Consider the following 25,287-nt stretch of genomic DNA (forward strand, 5'->3'; position numbering starts at 1 on the left):
CTTTAAACATCAATTGTACACAAATTCAGATCACTGCTTTGGTAAGTGGTAGAAGAAACACGTCTCCGCGTTTCAAAAATAATTTCATTTTTTAACCGTTCTGGTGTGCTGTAGAAAGTTTCGCGGGTTTGAAGACCGCGGTACAATAAAGCCATATAATCGTGGTATCGCCGGCACTGAAGCCTAGATTATGAAGTCTCTGATAATACTGCTACTTTATCTCCAGTCGGCTCCACCGCGTATCTCGTGTTATCAGGTGAAAGGCTTTTCGAAGTAAAAAAAAACTAATACGTTCAGATACGATGACAGGGCTTTTTTTAATGAATGGTCTTAAGACAAGGGAGAGATAATAAATGAAATAAATTTTTTTTCAATCTGGAAGAAATACACATTTATCAAAGACGCGAGTCAACTTAGAACATACTTTATACTTCTTGTATACAAGTAGATGCTGTATGTTTATCACTACGGAATACCTGGCCGCAGAGGGCGTCAAATGTAACCTTCCAATGTCAGTCGATTCGATGCACTTAATGTCGAAAACACTCATAAATGCATCTTCACTAGACCCCAACGTCTGTCCTGTTCAAATCTGACACCATAATAACGGCCCTACTGCCCTTCATCTCAAGTTTGCTCATGAGAGCACATTGAAAGTCTTCTCAAAAGATGGGAGAGGCATGGTTTGGCGAAAGCCAAATGACGAGCTGCAGGCTAAATCTTCGCAGCGTAATGTAAAATACGGCACAGGAGTGTGTTGGTATGAGACAAACTGCTATCATTGACAGCACGCTAAACAGAGAAGTGTCTCAACATCTTCAAGCAAAATTTACACTAGCGGCAAATAAGAAAAAATAGCAGCACGAAGGAGGAGTTGCGCGATATAAACGGAAGTTGGTAGGCGTGTTCCTACGTTTGAGAGATGACGTACGAGATGCGACAGTAAAGTAATGAGACTGACGTGAAAAAAATGCTGCTTACTCTTTTAGTCAAGTTTAGTGTTGTCTCCTTCAAAGTAGTCCCCTTCTGATTGCACACACCTTTTCCAGGGCTTTTTCCATTGATGGTAACATTTTTGGAACTCATCTTCTGTAATATCCTCAAAGACCCTCGTCACAACTTTTTGGACATTTGTGTTGTTTGAAAATGGTGTCCCTTGACCGCCGTTTTGACTCTTGGAAATAGAAAAATGTCGCATGGAGCGATATCTGGTGAATAAGGTGGCTGTGGTAGTACTGAAATTTGTTTTGAGGTTAAAAATTGCTGTACTGACAGAGCAGTATGGGATGACGCATTATTGTGATGCAGAATCCAATTGTCAGCAATGTTGCAACGGACACAAAGAACTCTGTTACGAAGTCTTCCTAAAATTTCTTTGTAGTAATATTGGTTAATTGTTTGTCCAGGAGACACTCACTATGAACAATTTCCTTGGAATCAAAGAAGCACACAAGCATGCTTTTCACTTTTTCACTTTGTCACTTTTTCACTTTTTCAATTTGTCGCTCTTTTCGCTCTTTTCGCTCTTTTCGCTCTTTTCGCTCTTTTCGCTCTTTTCGCTCTTTTCGCTCTTTTCGCTCTTTTCGCTCTTTTCGCTCTTTTCGCTCTTTTCGCTCTTTCTTTTCGCTCTTTTCGCTCTTTCTTTTCGCTCTTTTCGCTCTTTCTTTTCGCTCTTTTCGCTCTTTCTTTTCGCTCTTTCTTTTCGCTCTTTCTTTTCGCTCTTTCTTTTCGCTCTTTTCGCTCTTTTCGCTCTTTTCGCTCTTTTCGCTCTTTTCGCTCTTTTCGCTCTTTTCGCTCTTTTCGCTCTTTTCGCTCTTTTCGCTCTTTTCGCTCTTTTCGCTCTTTTCGCTCTTTTCGCTCTTTTCGCTCTTTTCGCTCTTTTCGCTCTTTTCGCTCTTTTCGCTCTTTTCGCTCTTTTCGCTCTTTTCGCTCTTTTCGCTCTTTCCACTTTTTTGGTCTGGGTGACCCCTTTGAGCACCATTGCGAAATTCGACGTTTTGTCTCTGGATCGTACTGAAAAAACAAACTTTCATCACCAGTGATAACACGGCTCAACAATTCTGGATTGATTTCCCTTTGCTCTAACAGATCGGCTGCCCCATTTTTCCATGTTTCTCGCTGTTGTGGTGTGAGATTTATGGGGACCATTTTTGCACAAATCTTTCTCATACCAAGATCTTCAGTTATTATTAGACGAACCGTTTCTCGATTGATGATCAGTTCTTCTGCAATCATTTTCACGGATAATCTTCGATCAGATCGTACGAGTTCACGCACCCTGGCCAAGTTGACATCCGTCCGTGAGGTTGATGATCGTCCACTGCAGTCTTCATCTTCAACATTCGTTCTGCCTTAACTAAACATTTTATACCAACGAAAACCTTGAGCTCTTGACATAACCTCCTCTCCAAAAGCCTTCTGAAGCTTACCGTAAGTTGTCGCGTTTTCACTCAATTTAACGCAAAAAGAAATGGCATACGGGTGCTCAATATTATGCGGTTTCATTTCTGTGACGAGAGACACACACATGTTAACTTATTACTGCACAATTCACGACTGAGCAGTTGCATCGATGTGCCACTTGGACTAGAAGCAGCTTATACACCAAGGTCAAAGGTATTGTGCCTATGCAAGCCTGCAGGGTTGCCTCATCTTGCAAAAGATGTCACACCTCGTATATCCAAAATTTGTGCAGTCGCGTAAGAGTGGCACTCGTAGCACCATTAAGAATATGCAAGTCAGGTTTGCTTTGAATACATGCTGTAACGGTCGCTAGCTTTAGTTGCCTTATATATTGAACATGGTAAGTTGCTGTTGGTCAGGAACGCTTTCAAGATGACAAAGACGCCATTATCATCACCTCACAGTGTAACTCACAACGCGAGAATGCCCATAGGCCTAGTTTGGTCATCCATTATTTGAGAATGAGAGCACTTAGAGACTTGCAAGAAACTGAACACACAGTTTCAAACCATTAGAAAACTACTTCTCTCTGACGACCCCCACAAAATGATGAAAGGAAGAAAGTTCATCGATTACTATCAATTCACTGTTCATAGCGTAAAACTGCCGCATAAAGCATGACGTTTCAATTTATCACTTCTTTACTGTTAACCGTATTTGTGACAAATTTTGCAGGAAATATTCAGATATACCACTGAATATACTAGAAAAATTACGTCATTGTACGTCTTAGTTTTTATGAAGTCATATCTCCTGAACTGAGATGCATGAGTAATTATTGCATCAGATAAGACGTTTAAATGTACTACATAGTTGCTACTCACTGTATTCGCAACACTGCTAGCACACATCATCCACATTTGGCGCTAGATGTACCTACAAAAATGTATCATTGTAAGACACATATTTCAGGAGGTATGACATGCGTGAAAAACTGCTGCACAATGCATGACGTTTTAACTTAATACTTTCTTACTCTCTTCGCAACACATTTCACAGACAGTAAGCACACAAAACACTGGATGTACCTACAAAACTATGTCATTGTACAGCACATGATTCAGGAGATAAGTCATAAAAATTGATCTGCATGAAAATGAAAGTGCAGGGCGAAAGTCGCTAGACATACACCTAAAATATGTCTACAAATACGTGTGAAATGTGTGTTGTATATACAGATATATGAACTAAATTTGACATGTGCATATGCAGGCAGAGCCATGGGTAAAAGGCTCATCCTAAGTCCCTGGAACGATTTCAATCAAATTTGGTTTGCATATTAGTTACAATCTGCGTAAAAACCAGAAGTCTCCTATATGGGCGAGCGTGATAACGAAGGGATATAAAACAGAAGAATGGAATAAATACATACCCGGGCAACGCCAGGTACTCAACTAGTTGAGAATATATGTAATATCAAAACATACCACAATGTACTCTTTCCAGGAGTTTATAAATTCTTCTCGATACGCAAAAAAAAAAAAGGTTGTGTGCCGCTACGCACATTGTCTTATAGCTCTGGACTGTATCCGCGGCTACAGTATTGCTTTCCAAACCTCGAGGAGGATCGAACCTATGCTCTTTGATCCATAGGCTTTCAATTTCGATTAATGTGCGCGGTACCCTTCCACAGTAATCACGGAGGAACACTAACTTGGCGGTCGTATTTATGCAGCTAATTCAGCTAGACATACAGGCACAGTCGATCGATATAGTGAGTCGTGGGAAATTAATCTCAGGCGGGTATCGACAGAGGTTATTACCGCAGTCACACTGAAATACTTGTACTGTACTTGAAGCGAGTCTCAAGCTAGACAACAGCATGACTCTGCTACCGTGCCACCCCTTTTGTGGAAGTGTGCGAAATTGCTGCTACGAGGCGAGAGGAGCAGTCCTCAGTCGTGTGGCATGCGGCGCGCGTGGACACGGCACGGTCGTGTTACGGCTTGGCTGGCGCCACGCCTCGTGAGTTGACCCCGGAGCTCGCGGTGACGTCACGGGCACCTCTTCCTGGACGGCTGCCCGGCGCTGTGTCAGTGCAGCAATACCAAACACGGGACCTCACTGCGCGAGGAATAAGTGCTGACAACGCAGGTACGGGGGTAAGCAAACAGGGAAACCAGTCAAGGCAGTGAAGAGGCAACAGCATTGTTATCAACTTAAAACTGGACGAATAATACACTGCCTGACAGAGGCAAGCACCTAAAACACGTGGTTGGATATATGAAGATAGTAACTGTTCTCGAAAGAACAGATACCACTGACGACCGTGCAGCTTCTCTAGAATAAATCATAATTAATTGAAACCCTCAGGTGCCGACAGGTGTTGTTGACATAGGCCTACCTCGACGGGGACTGCTGAAAATGTGTGCCCCGACCGTGGATCTCACAGGAATCGTGCAAGGGATAAGTCTCTGCAGTCGCGCTATTCATCTGTGTCCTCAGTGGCTCAGATAGCCGGCACGGTAGCTCAGGGGGTTCGGTCAGAGGATGTAGGCAAACAGATTTCGGGTAGCTACTGTACTTCAGTAGCCAGCTGCAATAATGACTGTGTGGACGATGCGGCCTATTCTACACCTTATTTTAGATCTATATGACGATGCTGTGCTGATTATATTTATATGTTTGGCGATGCCATTATGGCCTTATCACTTTAGGGCATGGTGTAAAAAAAAATAAAAAAAAGAAAGGTACGTTTTACTGAGTGAATAGGTCAACGAAGAAACTAAACGGGTGTCATCGGACATCCGCCCCGAACAAATTCAACGAACAATATAGAACAAAATGAGATCACCCCCCCCCCCCCCAAAAAAAAAATAAGATGGATAGAGCGTCTGCCATGTAAGCAGGAGACCCCGGTTTAGAGTCCCGGTCGGGGCACACATTTTCAGCTGTCCCCATCGAGGTATGTCAACACCTGTAGGCAGCTGAGGGTTTCAATTAATCATCACATGGTTGGATGTCAATGTAACTTAAAAGAGGAGGCCACGACGGATTTACTTCAGACTTTGTATACCTTTAGTAGGCCATAGCAAGAGAAGTTTTACGCGTCTATTATGTAACTGATGTATCTTTGTAAACATACTGGCACTAATCTGTCATTGTGGTCAAACGGCCAATGTTAGCGCAATGCAACCGGACCGTAGACGAGAGGACGGCTCGAATCCTGCATATACTTATTTTTATCTGTATTTTTTCCATCACTGTTCACAATGTTTGACATTTGAGAGGTAATATAATGGAAAAAAACCCACGTGCATTTTCATGAAGTTACAGTGAATTTCATGTTATTTGACTATTCAGTATTTGTAATTAAATTTTCAAGAACGAGGGACGGGCTTGGAAACCCAAGTCAAACCTCCACAAATGATGATGCGTTTGACGTTATTCACAATCAGTGTTATTTTAAGTGACAGTGTGCCAGACCACAAGAGTAATAGACAATACGCGTCGGATGTGCTCTCGACATCATATGTTGCAGGATAGCATTTGTCACACAGACATGGAAAACATAAATTGAAACTTCATCCAAATATACGTGGTTTTTCATTATATTACATCTCAAACGTCATGTAAATTGAATAGTATGAAGAGTGATGAAAAAATATACATTAAAAAGTTAGTATTTGCAGAATTCGAACCTCTGCCACATATACGACCCTGCTCCAAAGTGCAAACGCTAACTTTTGTCCCCGTGGTCTCATTTTGTTCGTTAATGTTCGTTGTATTTGTCCGTGGTGGACGTGCCGTGACACCTGTTAAAGTTCATCGTTGATCCGCTCACCCAGTTTCTTATTACGTAGGACAGCTAACACATCCTACCTTACATGCTGAACTACCGCGCCGGCTTCCGCTTAAGCACAATGACTTCGAACTACCGGCACCGTTGCGCGCACACATCAGTTACATAATAGACGTGTAAAACTTCTCTCGCGATTTTCTCGGCACTGCCAGAGTAGCCGCACATCACTACTTGCAGGTTATGTTGCCTACTAAGGGTGTAAAAAGGCCGAAGTAAATGCGTAATATCAACGTCGTGGCCGCCTCTTGTTCGTAGGCGCGCGCGCGCGCACACACACACACACACACACACACACACACACACACACACACACACACACACAAAACCACAACCATCGCCGGGATTGTAAATAAGTAGAGTTGTAATTCCCTGTGACAGCTCAAAAGTCCAATAGTGTGTGTTACTTCCGCGCTTTTTTGTTGTTGTCACGAGGTCTGGTGGGGTGTATAAGGATCGTGAAAAGCGTAAGATGTTGAGTAATCGATGTGGAGGGCACAGATATGCCGCGCATTTGTGTGTGGCGGCGTTATCAGCACCTGACAGTTTGAAACGGCCCTTGTTGTGGTTCTCCGTTTGGTCGACTGATTGTCGTGTAATATCCAGATTTGTTGTGCATTCGGATGTGCCAGTGGCGCTATGTTGGACTGCGTGGGACCTGGAGGGTAGGCATATAGTCATCCAGGTTTCCCAGCCGACCACGTCTGCCCACCACTTAGGGAGGACCGCAGTATTCCCGTAACCTCTTCACACCAACGCGTGCCATCCGAGAATAAGTAATGGACTCCCTACAATATTGTGTCATCCGGCACCATTGGTCGGAAACGGGTAGCAGCCGGACTACGAAATTGCCGTACCAAGCATAGGCTTGGGAGGAGGCGGGGGCTAAACAGTAAAGCACTAACGGCTGCTACTGGATTGGTGCTGTGACCAAGAAGCACGGATTGCTGATGAATGGCGTCGCGTTATGTTCAGCGATGGAACGCGGCTCTGCTCCAACCCGGATAACCATTGTCGGCTGGTATGGCGGAGACCTGTGGAGAGGTCCCATTTTTTCCATTATGAGGGGGACAGCAGTGTAACTTCTTGCGTTAAGCGTGGGAAGTCATTCTGTATGATTTCAGATAACGGCTGGTAGTGACTGAGAGAATTCTGACGGCACAACGGCGCGTTACGGTCAGCTTGGATCCTCATCGTATGCGATTTGTCGCGCAACGGTACCGCGGTGCCACTTTCCAACTGTACAGTCTTCGCTCACATATGACACATGTTTTTAACGTCAATAAACTTCACCAACAGCCGTATAATTCAAGATATTTTATTTTGAAAGCGACCAGTTTCGGCAGTTGCTGTCACGTCTTCGTTTGAAGCAATTGTATAACGATTGGAATTCACGATATCAAGTGATTTATGGGGCTATACGACAAGTTCGTTTAGTTGGATAAAAGCGTATGGGGCCTGAAGATGGGAAAGTGGAATGCCGAAACTGGCTGCTTTCAAAATAAAATAAAATAAAATATCTTAAAGTGTACGGCTGAAGTTTATTGACATTGAAAATTACTCACCAGCGATGTCCCCTGGCCATGATGGACCAACAGAGATTGATACGACACATGTTGTGTGAAGTGTTTAGGTGATGTTGAGCTACTCCAGTGGCCAACATAACCACAGGATCCGATGCCGATAGAACATGTGTGGGACAAGCTCGGAAGTGACCTCCGTAGGAGTGCCAGCATCCGGGATGTCAAGGAGCATTACAGGAGCTGTGGGCCGGTTCACCTCAAGACAGGATGCAACGGCTTTGACACCCTTCCCAATCGAATCGGTGTCTGCATCCAGGACAGACGTGGTGCAACGTCATAATAAGTGGGCATATACAAAGGTGTACAAGCGAAAGCAACACTTACGTGAGTTCTCGAAAAGTAGAACAACAGAAGCAAATGACGCCTGTAGATTTAAATGAGACTGTAGCAAAGAGAGAGAGAGAGAGAGAGAGAGAGAGAGAGAGAGAGCGCAGAGCGATAAAAAGTGGAACATGAGAGAACGCAAGTAATTTTACTAGTATACAAAATAGAAATAATTAACAGGGTCGAAAGCGTTACTTACGTGTGCATACTGATGAACACCTAAATTGGGAAAAACATAGTAGACCCGCTAATACTTTCAGGCTCGGATACTTTTGCCGTAATTATAACTGACAGCATTGGGGACACACAAGTCCATAAATTAACATGTTTTGCATAATGTCGTTCGTTAATGATGATTTTTTCGGTTAACTACTCACTTAGACAAAAAGTATTCGCTGCACATGAGAACGGAAGTAGACTTATGCGTGAGTTTCACACGCGTTGATTTCGTATACATGTCTTTACGTAGCTGGGAGCATCAACCAAAGCATTAAAGTACGTTTATTCGGTTATGAAACTGGCCAACAACAATCCGCCTGAGTATCAGAATAACAAAGATATCCACAATTACAACAGTAGCAGGAAAAACGGTCTGAACTGGCGTTTAAAGACTCCAACTTTGATGCGGAAAGGGTTGAAGCATGCAGCTATAAGATTGGTTCAAATGGCTCTGAGCACTATGGGACTCAACTGCTGTGGTCATAAGACCTCTAGAACTTAGAACTACTTAAACCTAACTAACCTAAGGACATCACACACATCCATGCCTGAGGCAGGATTCGAACCTGCGACCGTAGCGGTCACGCGGTTCCAGACTGTAGCGCCTAGAACCGCACGGCCACTCCGGCCGGCTGCAGCTATAAGACTCTGAGAAACTACCCAATGAAATAAAATAGCTGACATACAGCGGACGTTGCCGGCCTCAGTGGCCGAGCGGTTCTAGGTGCTTCAGCGTAGAACCGCGCGACCGCTACGGTCGCAGGTTCAAATCCTGCCTCGGGCATGGATGTGTGTGATGTCCTTAGGTTAGTTAGGTTTAAATAGTTCTAAGTTCTAGGGGAGTGGTGACCTCAGATGTTAAATCCCATAGTGCTCAAAGCCATAAGGAGTTAGCGGTTGTTTCCGTTTTGTGGATGGTCACAGCCAGGGTGCTAGATAGAAGAGACCTCGTATTTCGACTGTGAAATATGATAGGTTCTTGATCTGACGCAAGATACTGGGGTGCCTTCCGACTGAGGAGCCGATGAAGTAGTCACAGCGTGTGGTAGTCACGTAACGTGTAAATCCGCAGACTTGGGCGAATGGAAGGGTCTTGCGGACGTACTGCACACAAACGTTCAAGGCTAGTTCCGTTGTTATTTTCGCGATGATGTACTGGAGCTGACACGCACAGTCTCCCGACACTGACGAGACAGGGCTGTGCTGACGTGTCGCGCAGCTACGTCTGTGCGGGCGGCGTCAGGCCGAAGGCCGAAGTTATCTGGTTATTTATTGGCCGTGACGCAACTCCACGGCTCAATATTAACGAGCGAGCTATCAAAGGCCGACCACAACCTCCAAAAACAGCCGTCCGGTAGGCCTACACAGGAATAACCGTACGGGAATTTGTGATTTACCGTAAATATCTCAATCGGCCAGGTAATTACGTGAAAATAAGCAAATAATAACTGTCTTATTACCTTACAACAACGCAATATGATGACTTTAATTGCGAATTGACTCAAGCTGAAACGAGGGAAAGTTTGGTTCTCAATTCGTTATCTGCACAAGTTGCTTTATAACATATTTTATTCAGTGAAACCTCACTAATTCGGACTGATTGAGACGAGCGACAGTTGTAAAACAGTTACCTGAAGTTATATTTAGGAATGTAAGAAGTAGCGTATGTAATGGTTAAATAAAAGAACTGTAATATTACACGAATTACTATACAATGTACAGTGTGATTCAAAAAGTTGTGCACAAATTGAAGAATCTGAAAGGGAAGTCGTAATATAGAAACTTCAGTACAGGAATTTACGGTTTTGGAAGTAATTCTGAGCCAGTAAAAACTTTGGAATGTTACAGTCAATGAATGCCAACGTGCCTTTATTTCAGCAAAGGTAATGTACTGTTCCTGTGTGTACGGCTGCATGCAACTAAGCGGACCACATACCCACATCTTTGTGCAAATATTGTATGTGACGTATTCAGTTCCACACACCGCAGGCGTTGGATCGTAAGGGGCGGTACAATTGCATTGCACCTCACTTTCCTCACCTGACGTCTCTTGCTCCTCTTGGTGTGTGTGTGTGTGTGGGGGGGGGGGGGAGGAGGAGGGAGAGAGAGAGAGAACCAATTTTGATAGTTATAGCCTTTGGCCAAGTTTTAACGAGGTCCGGATTTCTCGAAAGAGCGAACGGGGTCGCTGTTAAAAGAACAGACGCCCGTATGATAGATACGGTGAATGAATGCCCGGAGCTGTAAGAATCGATCGATCGCCATGCGCCACAATGCACGGCCCCAAGCAATTTCCCTCTCCGGCTTGGAATAGGGCGTCACCGAACATAGCGCCAGATGAGAGTGTTCCTTTCTCCGTAATGCATCCCTTTCGTAACAATGCTCCAGAGACGCGGATCTGTGAAGTTGTCTGCACTTACTTTGTCGTGCGGACTATGCAGGTGGAATGGAATGGGGGCGAGATGATTTTTTTTTTTTCGCTTGAGTACCGATGTTCTCGAAAGCAAATACCAATCAGTCAGAGAAAAACAATCTGTGACTTCGTGTGGCGTAAGGTGCAATGCAATCGCGAAAAAAAATTTAAGTTTTACTATGAATCACGGGGGTGGGTATTACTTACAAGAAAATCGTTTTTAAGAAATCATTCAGATTGACAAAGATAGCATAGCATAAGAAGCCTCTAACAATTACAGACATATCTTTAATTTCCTTCAAAATCTTCTCCATCAATATAGAGAACGAGAAAGTATTATAAATGTGCTTCCATCTCGATAATAAAGTAGCCCAAATAATTTCTCCCAGTTTCACAATAACGGACCTGATTCCCCGAAAAACTCAACCGCACGCTACTATGCCTCAAATAAGAATTCCCCAATGGTGCCCAACTGCCTGGCAAGCAAGTCAACCACAGGTAAAACTAAACACTGAGTCAAGGATCTTATTCACTACTTACGCAGTGCCCTCATTCATCTTTGTGCCAATACAGTACAGGTGAATTATTAACAATAGCAGAAAAAAATGCGAGACCGTAACATTCTTTAACATCTCATTTGAAATGTAATTCTGTTCTTTCGCTGTTTCCCTGTAATAACTTCCTTACAATACTGTGCTCCAGACGTACTGTCAGAAATTTCTCTCACAAATTAAAGCCTGTATTTCATAAGCGTTTACTAGCAGACTTCGTAATAGTATTTGTGTACACGTTCCGCAGATCAAATAAATGAATTTACAATGGAAACGATGTGGAAAGAGTCAGTTTACAGGATATGTATACATGATTAGTTCCATGTATACTAGATACTGACCACTTAGAAGTTCGTAAATTTGACATTAATAAACATATTAGTTTTCAGTTCTACTAATGCAGTTACCCTTAAAAACTAGGGTCATTCTAAAAATTTTCACGGGTTAGCAGTTTTCAAATAACAGTTTCTGTGGAGTAGGAGGAATTGTCCAGACGAAATAATTTTAGATTAGATTTAAAACTTGATTTACTACCTATCAGAAATTTCGTGTTCTTGGACAAATGATCAAAAGCGTTTCTTGGTGCACATTGAACTCCGTTCTGACTCACTGAAAGCATTAGTTATGAGTAATAAAGGTTTTTTTTTTCTCCTGGTATTGTGAGTATAGACTTAGTTATTCTTACAAATTTCTGTGGCTTATGTATGACGAATTTCACCACCGAATACATATACTGTGAAGTTGTAGATAAAATACCTAACTCCATATACAGGTAAGATGACATGAAGTGAACGCCGCTATTATTCTTACTGTTCGCTTTTCTGCAGTCAATAGTTTCTTTCTAAGTGGCGAGATACCCCACGAAATTATTCCGTTAGACACTACTGAGTGGAAATATCTAAAACACGTTAGGAGAACTTGAGACAGGACTCGCATTCAGGAGGAGTGGGGTTCCAAGCCGGCCAGAGGTGGTTTCCTGTGGTTTCTGCACATCATCTGAGGTGAATGCTGGAATTCTTCTTTTGTATGAGTCGTCACCTAGTTCCTGTCTTCATCCTTCACCAATCCAAGCTTGTGCTCAGTGTGTAATGACTTCGTTGTCGACGGGCTTTGCATCATATTCTTCTTTAATCTCGGAGGGTTGAAGAGGAAGCATACATTGTTCAAACAGAGCATTGCCGTGGTAGTGACTTCCCCAAATGAGGGCGTTTTGAGCAGATTCAAAAGTGTTAATCTAGACCTGAGAATTTATGGAAATCAAAATTGTCAACTCTATGCGCAAAGGGGAGAGAAAACTGCCGTTTTCACAGACTGCTGCGTACGGCATGTTGTATTGGTCTGACGGGTAGGAAGTAGTACCACGGGAACAACAAGGATCGTGTATTGTTTCATGGTGTCAGCATTTATGGCAAAGGAAGTCTATAAAGCTTTCGAAGTCCGTATGTCTTATTCAGTAAAAGTGGTAGCGAGTAGATTGTGAACTTAGCCCAGTAAAACTATCGACGTAACACATTTTCAATGTAGGTTTCGTTGTTGACCCAAGGACGCTAGTTATACGTGCAGTGGGCACTGGGTCATTATCATCCAGCCACAGAGCAATGTAAACGAGTTGCTTGATCTTATAAATATGGTTCCTGTTAATTTAACTCTCTCTCTCTCTCTCTCTCTCTCTCTCTCTCTCTCTCAGCCCCCCCTTCCCCCCACTCCGCCTACGTACGGGATCTTATCTGGATATTTGAGTTGTAAACAAAAGAAGACACCTGGGTCGAACTGTTCTGCTTGCAGTAATGGCCGTCTGGCAGCTCCCGAAAATTTTACAGATCAATCGGAGTAATATTTTCCACAGCAAGGTGGATAAACTGGTCTCGTAGCATTCCCTCCTGTCCTCCAGAAACGAAACTAAAAGAGCTCGAATGAGATTAATGCTCACAAATTGTAGACAGAGATAATGTAGTTGCCTCAATAGTACGCCCTGGTTGAGAATGCTTGACCTTATCTGAACAGCACGGTCTCTAGATGTTAAGAACGGATCTTGTAGTGTGGGACGTGTATCGCTGTCGTATCTCGAGGCACACGTCGATAAGGTTGTGAGAACACACCTTCTACGAAGAGTGGTGTCGTGTAACCTGTGTTTACTTCACTTTATTTCGGGAAACCGAGCAGGCAGGGTCTGCATTTTCCGCTACAGAAGACTTTTCCCTGCTAGCCGGATTTTCCTAATTTTATCCTCAGTTTTGCGGTAGCCTATTTCCACAGTTTAGCAATATGTCGCTTTGCTTGTGTTCTGTTTCCATGCTTTACCGTCCAAAACTATTATTACTGGCTCTCCAGACAAAGCATGTCGTTTTCTCGCATCAATCGTTCGTGGTGAAAAAAAATCAGAAATTCTTACTTAATAATAGTTACGAAAAAGAATAAAAATACACAGTACGTCATGCTGAACTTCGTGGCAGATTTAAACTGAGTGCTGGACTTGGACTCCAACAAAATCGTCAGTCTGATAAATAAGCGAAATGTGGGGGATAAAAATTGCGTAGCAAGAACTACCAGTAATCTAGATATAATATGAAAATTTTGTCTCTGTCGCGAATTATTTTTAACAATATATGGTCAGTTTCAATGCCTTGTTCAGAATCATCACATACAAAATACTTGATTACGAATAGCACGCAATATCAACTGCAGCGTTACGAGCAGCAGACTTGATTTTTGGCTGCTTGCGATACTCCAGTTCATACTGACGTGCTATTCGTGGCAAAGTATTTTATATGTGATGATCCTGAACAGGGCATTGAAACCAGTCTTCCGTATAAATGTAAATGTTAGTTTGTTCAAAACCAAATATCTCCGAAAGTTCTTGACCGGTTGCTTTGAAGTTTTGACACAATGTTGAATTATAATTCGGGCGTGTTTTTACGTACTTTATTCTTTGAAATAAGTATATATATATATATATATATATATATATATATGGGGATCTAGTAATTTCTTGTGGCTATAAAACGCTTGTCCGAGGTCGGATCTTAATGTTATATACGTTAAATTATAGGTAATATAAAGAAGCAACTGTTTGCAAAATATTTTTGTTGTACCATCAATAGTGTTAGAGATATCCTTGTTTTAAGAAACGTCCATTTTTGCCATTTGCAAAAACGGCGGGGTAAATCCGTCCCCCTATTTGTTTGGCTGATTTTGCATAGAAATAGTTGGAAATTAACGGCTTTTTGGGAAATAATTATAAGCAATTATGTTTTCTATATAAATTAACAAAATGTATTAAAAACAGTCTTTAGAGTACTAAATGTAGTGAAAATTAAATGAAGGTAAATTTTAATTGAAAAAAGATGGTTTCATTGCACGGCGGTGTAACAGCAATGTCGATCTCGGAATGTTAAAATCACGAGCGACAGCTCGTAAAGACATTCCCATTTGCATTGCAGTAACTGCTCGGCGAATATAGTTTTGATTGAGGTTTGTCGTTTTTCGTTTGAAATTTCGTACCATTTTCCTAAAAATGAACAAAAATTCATTTTGTTTCCATAAATAAATAATTCCGTGCACACGAACGATAAATACACTCCTGGAAATTGAAATAAGAACACCGTGAATTCATTGTCCCAGGAAGGGGAAACTTTATTGACACATTCCTGGGGTCAGATACATCACATGATCACACTGACAGAACCACAGGCACATAGACACAGGCAACAGAGCATGCACAATGTCGGCACTAGTACAGTGTATATCCACCTTTCGCAGCAATGCAGGCTGCTATTCTCCCATGGAGACGATCGTAGAGATGCTGGATGTAGTCCTGTGGAACGGCTTGCCATGCCATTTCCACCTGGCGCCTCAGTTGGACCAGCGTTCGTGCTGGACGTGCAGACCGCGTGAGACGACGCTTCATCCAGTCCCAAACATGCTCAATGGGGGACAGATCCGGAGATCTTGCTGGCCAGGGTAGTTGACTTACACCTTCTAGAGCACGTTGGGTGGCACGGGATACATGCGGACGTGCATTGTCCTGTTGGAACAGCAAGTTCCCTTGCCGGTCTAGGAATGGTAGAACGATGGGTTCGATGACGGTTTGGATGTACCGTGCACTATTCAGTGTCCCCTCGACGATCACCAGTGGTGTACGGCCAGTGTAGGAGATCGCTCCCCACACCATGATGCCGGGTGTTGGCCCTGTGTGCCTCGGTCGTATGCAGTCCTGATTGTGGCGCTCACCTGCACGGCGCCAAACACGCATACGACCATCATTGGCACCAAGGCAGAAGTGACTCTCATCGCTGAAGACGACACGTCTCCATTCGTCCCTCCATTCACGCCTGTCGCGACACCACTGGAGGCGGGCTGCACGATGTTGGGGCGTGAGCGGAAGACGGCCTAACGGTGTGCGGGACCGTAGCCCAGCTTCATGGAGACGGTTGCGAATGGTCCTCGCCGATACCCCAGGAGCAACAGTGTCCCTAATTTGCTGGAAAGAGGCGGTGCGGTCCCCTACGGCACTGCGTAGGATCCTACGGTCTTGGCGTGCATCCGTGCGTCGCTGCGGTCCGGTCCCAGGTCGACGGGCACGTGCACCTTCCGCCGACCACTGGCGACAACATCGATGTACTGTGGAGACCTCACGCCCCACGTGTTGAGCAATTCGGCGGTACGTCCACCCGGCCTCCCGCATGCCCACTATACGCCCTCGCTCAAAGTCCGTCAACTGCACATACGGTTCACGTCCACGCTGTCGCGGCATGCTACCAGTGTTAAAGACTGCGATGGAACTCCGTATGCCACGACAAACTGGCTGACACTGACGGCGGCGGTGCACAAATGCTGCGCAGCTAGCGCCATTCGACGGCCAACACCGCGGTTCCTGGTGTGTCCGCTGTGCCGTGCGTGTGATCATTGCTTGTACAGCCCTCTCGCAGTGTCCGGAGCAAGTATGGTGGGTCTGACACACCGGTGTCAATGTGTTCTTTTTTCCATTTCCAGGAGTGTATGCGGTCGAATTTACCCCACCATTTAGCGGTCCGCTTTACCCCACCATGCCATTTTTCATTTAACACACACAGAAACAATTTACACGAAGTTTCCAACAAAAACGATACATGCACTGCATAGGTCACTAAATGCACTACAAAATCACTTACCGTTTGTTTTGCGACCGATTTATTTAATAAGGTGAATCTAGTGATGCAATTTGCACAAAAATTAAATTTAAACAATCGAAAACACACAGGTCTTTTGAGTGTCTAAATGTCAAATGCAGCAAAGCTGTGAAGGTGAAATTTTAGTTATTTCGAATGCTCTATATGGTAAACACTAATGCGAAATCGCTCCGCTTTGTCATAAATAGAGGGCGGTCGGGTTTACCCACCCGGTCGGATTTACCCCCCCTTCCCCCCCCCCCCCCCGCCTCTCTCTCTCTCTCTCTCTCTCTCTCTCTCTCTCTCTCTCTCTCTCTGTGTCTGTCTGTCTGTCTGTGTGTGTGTGTGTGTGTGTGTGTGTGTGTGTGTGTGTGTGTTTGTGTGTGTGTAGAAGGCTCAAGGTCAGAGGGGGAGGGGGGAAGGAAGAGGAAATTGAAAGAGGACTGGGAGGACTAGATATAGAAAACGGGATGGAGGAGGAGGAGGAGGAGGAGGAGGAGGAGGAGGAGATGGACAAAGACGGGGGGAGATGGAGATAAGAGATGGACAGAGGCAGGGGAGCGAAGGAGATTATGAAATGCATACAGTTCCCACAAATCAGAAATGTGTGGTTTCTCTTTTCTTTTTCCATTTAAGCAGACAGAGCCACAGCAAAGCGCGTCTGGGAACAGCTAGTATGTTAATAAAAATAAATTGTGACTGAGAAAGAAAAGTTCTACATTACCAACAGTATTGTGACCACTACGTACAGTAATGACGTCAGCACTTCAAATATTCGGCACTGTGATTTCCACACTTCAGGGTCAGCTTTATAAAAGGAAAGGAGCAGCAAGAGCTTGGGGTAGGTAAAGAGGAACAGGAAACCTGCATTGCCTAGGGACGAAACCATCCCGGAATTCGCCTTAAGCGATTTAGGAACAGCCTGAATCTAAGTGATCGAACGAGGGAGCGAACTGCCGTCCTTCAGAACGAGAGGACAGTGTCTTTCCACTGAGCCATCTCGATCGGTTTTGGGTAGCTTGATGCCGCTTTTCGGCTTCATGCAAATATTTTAACTTCAAAAACTTTAAAAAGGCAACTTTGTGCTTCAGGGTTCGGCACTTTTGCTTCATGCTCCTAATTGCATAATCGCATTTCCACACTGTTCCAATGCGACATTTTAATTATATACTTTTTATCAGAAACAATTTGATCACGTTCAAACGATTAAAGAGCGTTGGAGTATACCGTCCCTTCGACAATGACATTACGGACGGAGCAAAAACTCCTGCTGGGGGACGAAAAAGGAAGGAAATAGATTTTCGAAGAACACATCCCGATATTTGTCTTACGTGATCAACGGAAACCACGACAAATCTGAACTCAGCCCCCCTTTGGGGATTCGAATTGCTGTCCTTCAGAATACGAGTCCACTGTTACAGCCACTGCAGCATTGACCAGGTGATAAGTCTTTGTCTGTAGATTTCCTGTTCACAAGTCTTAGAAAATTTTCACTGTATTTCCGCAGTTGTACTGTGGCATCGTCGAACTCTTACGTAAGGTACAGAGGGCAGCAATGGAGTTTACCAATCAGTAGTGCCGTTACCATTGTACGTGCAAAACGACTCAGCGGCAAAGAATATCGGTGACAGGCCTTAGTAGGTCCTTTAGGTCTGACAAATTACCTTCTACGAACACACATCTTCCCGCATATTACCAGAAGAACTTCGTATAGGCTGCCTACTGGAAATCTTTCCTAAGAAAAGTTTGCTGACAAGGCGACTACAAACGCCGTTATTTGAAGATTGATAACACCATATCAGCGCTTGTTCATCATTGATAAGATTCTGGGAAACGGCGGCTTAGTCGACCACAATTCACTACAACGTAGAGAACGTCACACCCAAAACAAAAGTGAAGCTCCCAGAAGAGGAGCAGGAAATGAAATAAAACTTAACGGATTGAGAGGGTATGTGATGTTACTTCAGTGATTACAAACTCGACTCATATTTACAAAGAACTTGACATCACAACATAAACGGCTTCTCTTAGTGCCAACAGCTGCCTACGTACGCGACGGTTAGGACTTAGTCCCGCTGGTACTTGTTTCTGAAGAGTGGTGCGGAATGAAATAATGTTGCAGTATGTCCATTACTTGCTCTTGGATGGCAGGCACAGATACGCAGGGCCGACGATGTGCTTTGTGCACAATACGGCGATCCTCGCTTGTTGTGGTCAGACGTGGTTTGCCGGAAACTTTATGGTGAGTTGGGCTGCTCTGATGTTCGCATGCAGTCCAACAGGCCATCGTCACATCCGAATGCCCCAGAAATCTGGATGTTTTATGATACGACCAGTTGGCCAAATGAAGATCCACATTGCTGCCCCCTTTCAAAATCTATTAGGAGCTGATAACGCTGCCTCACACGAAATGCAGCACCTCCGTGTTGTTCACAGTGATCACTTAACGTCTGACGCTTTTCATGCCAGCTGTGGACGCTTAGCAATAGTCTAGTTACGAAGAGTGATTGTGAGTAAATAAGAGATTTTACTTGCAATAACGTCACCTGCCTTAAAGTATATGCCTGTTTGGGTAAGCACTGCTCGTGATGTCCTGCTGGGGACATGCGAAAAGCGATAAATTCGTTAGATGCTTGCATCAGGCGGGACTGGAGTGAATAATCATAAGCTCTGTTAATGTTTTTATTAAAAAGAAAAAACACAAATATCTTTGTCGGTAAAGAAGTGGGAATAAGTACCTATTATGCTGATTAAAACTGAAAACGTACGAAAGACCTGATCATCGTCGCTGATTACGTTCATGGTATCTGTAATTACATGGCTGATATACCACTATTAAGTTAGAGATTTTTAATGATGAGTACAAACTGTTCACCCACGATAACGCTGTGTGCCCTGTAGAAAACTGTAAAGGCATGCCAATGAAAACCAACATAAGTAATTCAATAAAATCACTGAAGGTAGGTAGATTAGAGTTTAACGTCCCGTCGACATGTAGGTAATTTGACACGGAGCACAACCTCGGAATGTTTCACGGATCAGGAAGGAAATCGGTCGTGTCTTTTCAAAGGAACGATCGTAACAATTGCCTGGAGCGATTTAGGAAAGTCATGGAAAATCTAAATCTGGATGGTCGGACGCGGATTTGAACCGTTTTCCTTCCGAAGGTGTATTAACCACTGTGCTCAAAGGCTTTACGTGCTCCGCGTATGTCACTGCAGACGTAAAAAAAAAAACAACAAAAAAAACAGACATAACACCTATTTAAATGCGAAACAATCACTACAGTAAAGTAAATATCGCCAGTTCGTAACAATATGAGTTAATGCTAGCCTTTCTCTTGGTTATGTTGGTCGTCTGTAAGCAGTGTTCCTCTTTTAAATTTCCTCCTCAGTTGCAATGAGAAGCCCGCGAAAAGCGTCAACCGAAATAAATGTAGAGATTTGGAAAATGGCAAGGAGAGATGGAACTGCAACACAGTTTTGAGTGCGTTACCTCCATGCATTTGGCTTCTACATACAAAGCGAGGCACGTAAGTTCTTACTAGTTCAAAAATAGTGCGGTCGCCATGCAAAAGAATCCTCTGAATACAAAATTTGCATCGTGGCTCAAATTTCCGTACGAAAAACAAAGAAAAGACGCACCACGAAGGAATTATCGGAATGGAATGGAAATCGGTAGATGTGATTACATATACAATGATACAGTGTTTCAATAGAACTGGATGATTTGTTCAAAAGAAAGGTCTTCAGAAACTGGGTAAGGCAATAACGCGTTGGTCCACCTGTGGCTCTTACGTAAGCTGTTATTTGACTTGGCATTGATCGGCAGAGTTGTTAGACGTTCTCCAGAGCGATATCGTGCCGAATTCTGCCCAATTGGCGCGTCAGATCGTCAGAATACCGATCTAGTTGGATGGCCCTGCCCATAATGCTCCAAACTTTCACAGTTGGGGAGAGATCCGGAGACCTTGCCGGGCAAGGTAGGGGTTGGGAAGGGCGAAGTCAAGCCATAGAAATATCGCCGTGTGTAGGATGACATTACCTTGCTGAAAAGCAAGAAATGGCCGAAGACTTGTCTGGAGATGCCTCAGACAGTGGTAGGATACCACCGTGTCTCTCGACACCCTGGCAGCATAGCGGTACATCAACGAAATTCTACTGCCCGTTTTGTTGCCCTTCATGGCAAGCCATCCTGACCTTACGCTTCAGCAACATAATGCCCGTCCACACATGGCAAGAGTTTCTACAGCTTGTCTTCGTGCTTGCCAAACCCTAGCTTGACAAGCAAGCTCGCCGGAGCTCTCCCCAGCTGATAACGTTTGGAGTATTACGGGCAGGGCTCTCCAACCATCTCGGTATTCTGACGATCTAATGCGCCTGTTGGACACAATTTAGCGTTATATCCAACAACTGTGTCAGTCAATGCCAAGACGAATAAGTTCTTGTGTAAGGGCCAGACACGGACCAACGCTTTATTGACTTGTTTAATTTGTCAAGTTCTTTCTCCTAAATAAATCACCCAAATTTTCTGAGATTGTAATCATTTCTTTGTCTGCACATGTACATCGCATCTACAGATTTCCGTCCCAATCGGATAATTCCTTTGTGGTGAGTCGTTGGCTTTTTCGTCCTTGGTAAAATGTATATTGTAAACAGTTTTTGATGTTGCTGAGCAACAGTCATACAATATTCTTTAAAGGAACACATCGCCATTTGACTGTTTAAGTACAACCCAGGTTTCTTGTACTTAAATAAACAATAAATGGCTATAAATGGTTCAAATGGCTCTGAGCACTATGGGACTTAACTTCTGAGGTCATCAGTCCCCTAGAACTTAGAACTACTTAAACCTAACTAACATGAGGACATCACACACATCCATGCCCGAAGCAGGATTCGAACCTGCGACCGTAGCAGTCGCGCGGCTCCAGACTGTAGCGCCTATAACCGCTCGGCCACCACGGCCGGCTAAATGGCGATATGTCCCTTTAAAAAAATACTGTGTGCCGATTATCAGCGCCGAAAAACAACGCAGATTTTATAGGCTGTATTAATCTTCCCTTTCTCTCTTCGGTTGCCTCTGGTGCAAGCTCTCGTTCAGCTACAAGCGAATGGTATTTAACGCTCGCTAGTTGTTCAAGAATGCGCATTCACTTGTGTTCGCTTCTATTCGCACGGATCTAAAGGTGGTTTCAGAAGTTGTGACGCTTTACGTTAGTACACTAGGTTATTTACATACATCGTAGATGTTTGAGCCTTGAAAATGTCTTGGACACTTGAAGTTTCATATTACTGATTTATTTCCTGGTTCTCGCTCAGTCGCGGATCTGACCCATTCTGTACGGAGGCAGAGTATTGACGGACGTCTGTGTGGTGTTGCAGGTACGACGAGGGTGGCGACGGCTACCTGGACCTGAACGAGGTGAAGCGCATGATGGAGCGTCTGGGCGCCCCGCAGACGCACCTCAGCCTTAAGGCGATGATCAAGGAGGTCGACGAGGACGGCGACGACCGCATCAGCTTCCGGGAGGTGCGTATCCTGCTCTGCCCGGGACGGCATGTCGCCGCCGGCCACTACAAGAGTGCATCAAGTCGTTCCAGTTAGCAATGAGCACGCCTTTCTATTCACCGCTTTGTCTGATCGATAATGACACGTCACTTTTTGTTAAAAATGTAACAACTGGGCTGTTGTTAGTGTTCAAATAAAGCGGCGAAGAGATTGACGCGCTCATTTTTCACATAAAGATCGCAGGTTTCCTGCTCAATTTCAGCGTAAGCCATTCCACTTACACTGATTATGAGGTAATTTCCAAGAATGTTTGCCCATCGAAGCCGCGGGCTTCAAACGACAGATATCGAACGTGGGATTCTAAATCGATCACGCACCTATGGTGGCGCGCATTATGATAAATTATTTGTGAGATGCTAGGAAAACCAAAACGGCTTACGACGGTAGTGAGTGGGGTGTCTGGTATTGTAGACGCTTCTTCGGCCGATTGCCTCACGTGGAAGAATCTAATTCCGTGCTTATGCAATATAGAAAATTGTTTAAATTTTTGTCGGAAATGTGACAATCTACCCATATTTTTGCGTGACACTTGCAAAGTCTACCCAGGTTACGGCAAAAAGTGAATGCTTCTCGTAGCAAACACATCAAATGGACTTTCTCATGACGACAACGTCGACAACGAGTGGGGTAATTGTTTTCCTTTGTAATTACAACTATTTTAGTAACGCTCTTCTTTTGCCATTACTGCAGTGACCACTATGAACATGCTCATAACGTGCGCCATCACAGTGGTGTGATCGATTTAGAATCGCACGTTCGATATCTATCGTTTGGAGCCCGCGGCTTCGATAGGCAAAAATTCTTGGAAATTATCGATGATGAGGCCACCCAGCCATAGGATTTGTGTAATTTTTTTATATTTGTGTTACGTGAGGCTCAAAAATTAAATATCAATAATTCGACACATTTTGATGTAACTTCCAAATGAAAGTCCAAGTGCAAGTAGGACTCGCATACTGAGGGTTCCGTACAAAATTAATTATGCGTATGGACAGTTCATCCATTCCGGAAATCTGGAATCTCGATCATTTTTGCGTGTTATGGACACCCATACTGACAAGAAATGAGTCCCAGGGATTCCAAGATCTTAGAGAATGTTTCAATTTCATGACGAAAAGTTACGCAGGAGGCAGGCGACAATAATAGTTCTGCATTCATGCTGACTGGATCGTAATGCTAAAAGTCAGACATCAGACGTGTTTCGTAATTTATCCATCATCAGATATCCAAGACCCATTACTGTACATAGATATGACGCTTGACATACGAGGGGCGTTTGAAAAGTCCGTGCAAAAATAAAAACTACTTACGTGTTTGGGATAAATCTTTTTTATTTTACGACATAGTCTCCTTTTAGACTAACACAGTTCATCCAACGCTGTTTTAATTTGATGATCCCTTCCGAATAACAGGAATTGTCCAAGTCTGCAAAATACCTATTAGTTGCTGCAATCACCTCCTCGTTCGAATAAAATCTTTGTCCTGCCAGACATTTCTTCAAACTGGGGAACAAATAGCAGTCCGAGTGAGCCAAGTCTGGAGAACAAGGGGGACGTGAAACGAGTTGGAATCTTATTTCCATTAATTTTGCGACCACGACTGCTGAGGTGTGTGCTGGTGCATTGTCGTGATGGGAAAGGACTTCTTTGCGGTCCAGTCGCCGGAGTTTTTCTTGCAGCTCGGTTTTCAAACGGCCCAGTAAGGATGAATAATATGTACCTGTAATATTTTTGCCCTTTTTCAGATAGTCGATGAGGATTATCCCTTGCGAATCCTAAAAGACAGTCGCCATAACCTTTCCGGCCGGAGGAATGGTCTTCGCCTTTTTTGGTGCAGATTCTCCCTTGGTAACCCATTGTTTAGATTGTTCTTTGGTCTCAGAAGGATAGTAATGTATCCATGTTTCATCCACAGTGACGAAACGACGCTTAAAGTCCTGCGGATTCTTCCTGAACAGCTGCAAACCATCCTTGCAACACTTCACACGATTCCGTTTTTGGTCAAGCGTGAGCAGTCGCGGAGCCCATCTTGCGGACAGCTTTCTCATGTCCAAATGTTTATGCAAAATATTATGTACCCGTTCATTAAAGATGCCCACAGCACTAGCAGTCTGACGCACCTTAACTCTTCTGTCATCCATCACCATATCATGGATTTTATCAATGATTTGTGGAGTCGTAGCCTCCACGTGGCGTCCAGAACTTTCAGTATCACTTGTGCCCATATGGCCACTACGAAAATTTTTAAATCACTTATAAACTGTTCTAATCGAAGGTGCAGAGTCACTGTGATGTTTATCAAGCATCTCTTTAGTCTCCCGAGGCGTTTTGCCTTTCATAAAGTAATGTTTAATCACCACACGAAATTATTTTTCCTATATTTTTGACAATCACTTGACTTTCTTCATTGACACGAATGCCAAACACAAAGAAATAGACCAATATAGCTGAAACTTGGTGTGCATTCTTTCCAAAGATGCTACTAACTTAAACATGACGTCGATACGCGCCGGTGGTGCCATTTCTCGGATTTTGCACGGATTTTTCAAACGCCCCTCATACAACTTGAAACGCCATATGTATGTGCAATAATCGCTCATGGATGTCTGATGATGATAAATTTTCCAATGGTTTAAATTAATGACCGGGAGGAACAGTAAAACTATAGTGTGTAAAACTGTTTAAGCAAACACGATGATGCTCTGACAGCAATTAACGATGGAATTATCTTTCGAATGAAAAACTTGCCACTGTGTTTTATTGTGCAGGCTTTCCCAAGTTACTCTGGAAATCTTTTCAGCATGGTCTGAGAAAATAATTGTTTTCCAGTTCCTCAATTTTAAGACAGTTCTGCGACTTACTGCTGCGTCACGGTACTCCTCTCCTTTCTGGAACATAAAAATCTGGATTGTTTTTTGAAGAACGAAGAGACAATAAACGCATCAACTTTTGGGAGATTTCCGCTATCGGCCTTAACAAAATTCCATTCCACTGTTAGTTAAAAGTTTTAAATGCGTTTTCCATTTCTAATTAACTACACCGTTTGCAGAAAATACTAATAACTTCGGCTAACATACTCGTAACAGATGTGTAGCTTCGTCTTACTCCAAGCCTCTGACGTCACCTGAGCTTCAACCAGTAACGAAGCGTTTTCGACCACGTGACAAAATATTGAGACATAATGATTTTTGAGCTTTAATTACATAAAAATAATAAAT

General features: G+C 43.6%; 1 protein-coding gene across 1 annotated transcript in view; it reads left to right on the forward strand.

The window, feature by feature from the left end:
- Positions 1–25,287, forward strand: part of LOC126235875 (EF-hand domain-containing protein D2 homolog) — a 284,251-nt gene that overhangs the window by 230,567 nt on the left and 28,397 nt on the right. Inside the window, exon 2 of the mRNA XM_049944783.1 lies at positions 21,884–22,031. Within this exon, the coding sequence (XP_049800740.1) occupies positions 21,884–22,031 (148 nt within the window). The remainder of the gene's footprint in view (positions 1–21,883; positions 22,032–25,287) is intronic.

This window comes from Schistocerca nitens, chromosome 2, assembly GCF_023898315.1.
Source record: "Schistocerca nitens isolate TAMUIC-IGC-003100 chromosome 2, iqSchNite1.1, whole genome shotgun sequence".
In the NCBI taxonomy this organism is placed as follows: Eukaryota; Metazoa; Arthropoda; class Insecta; order Orthoptera; family Acrididae; genus Schistocerca; species Schistocerca nitens.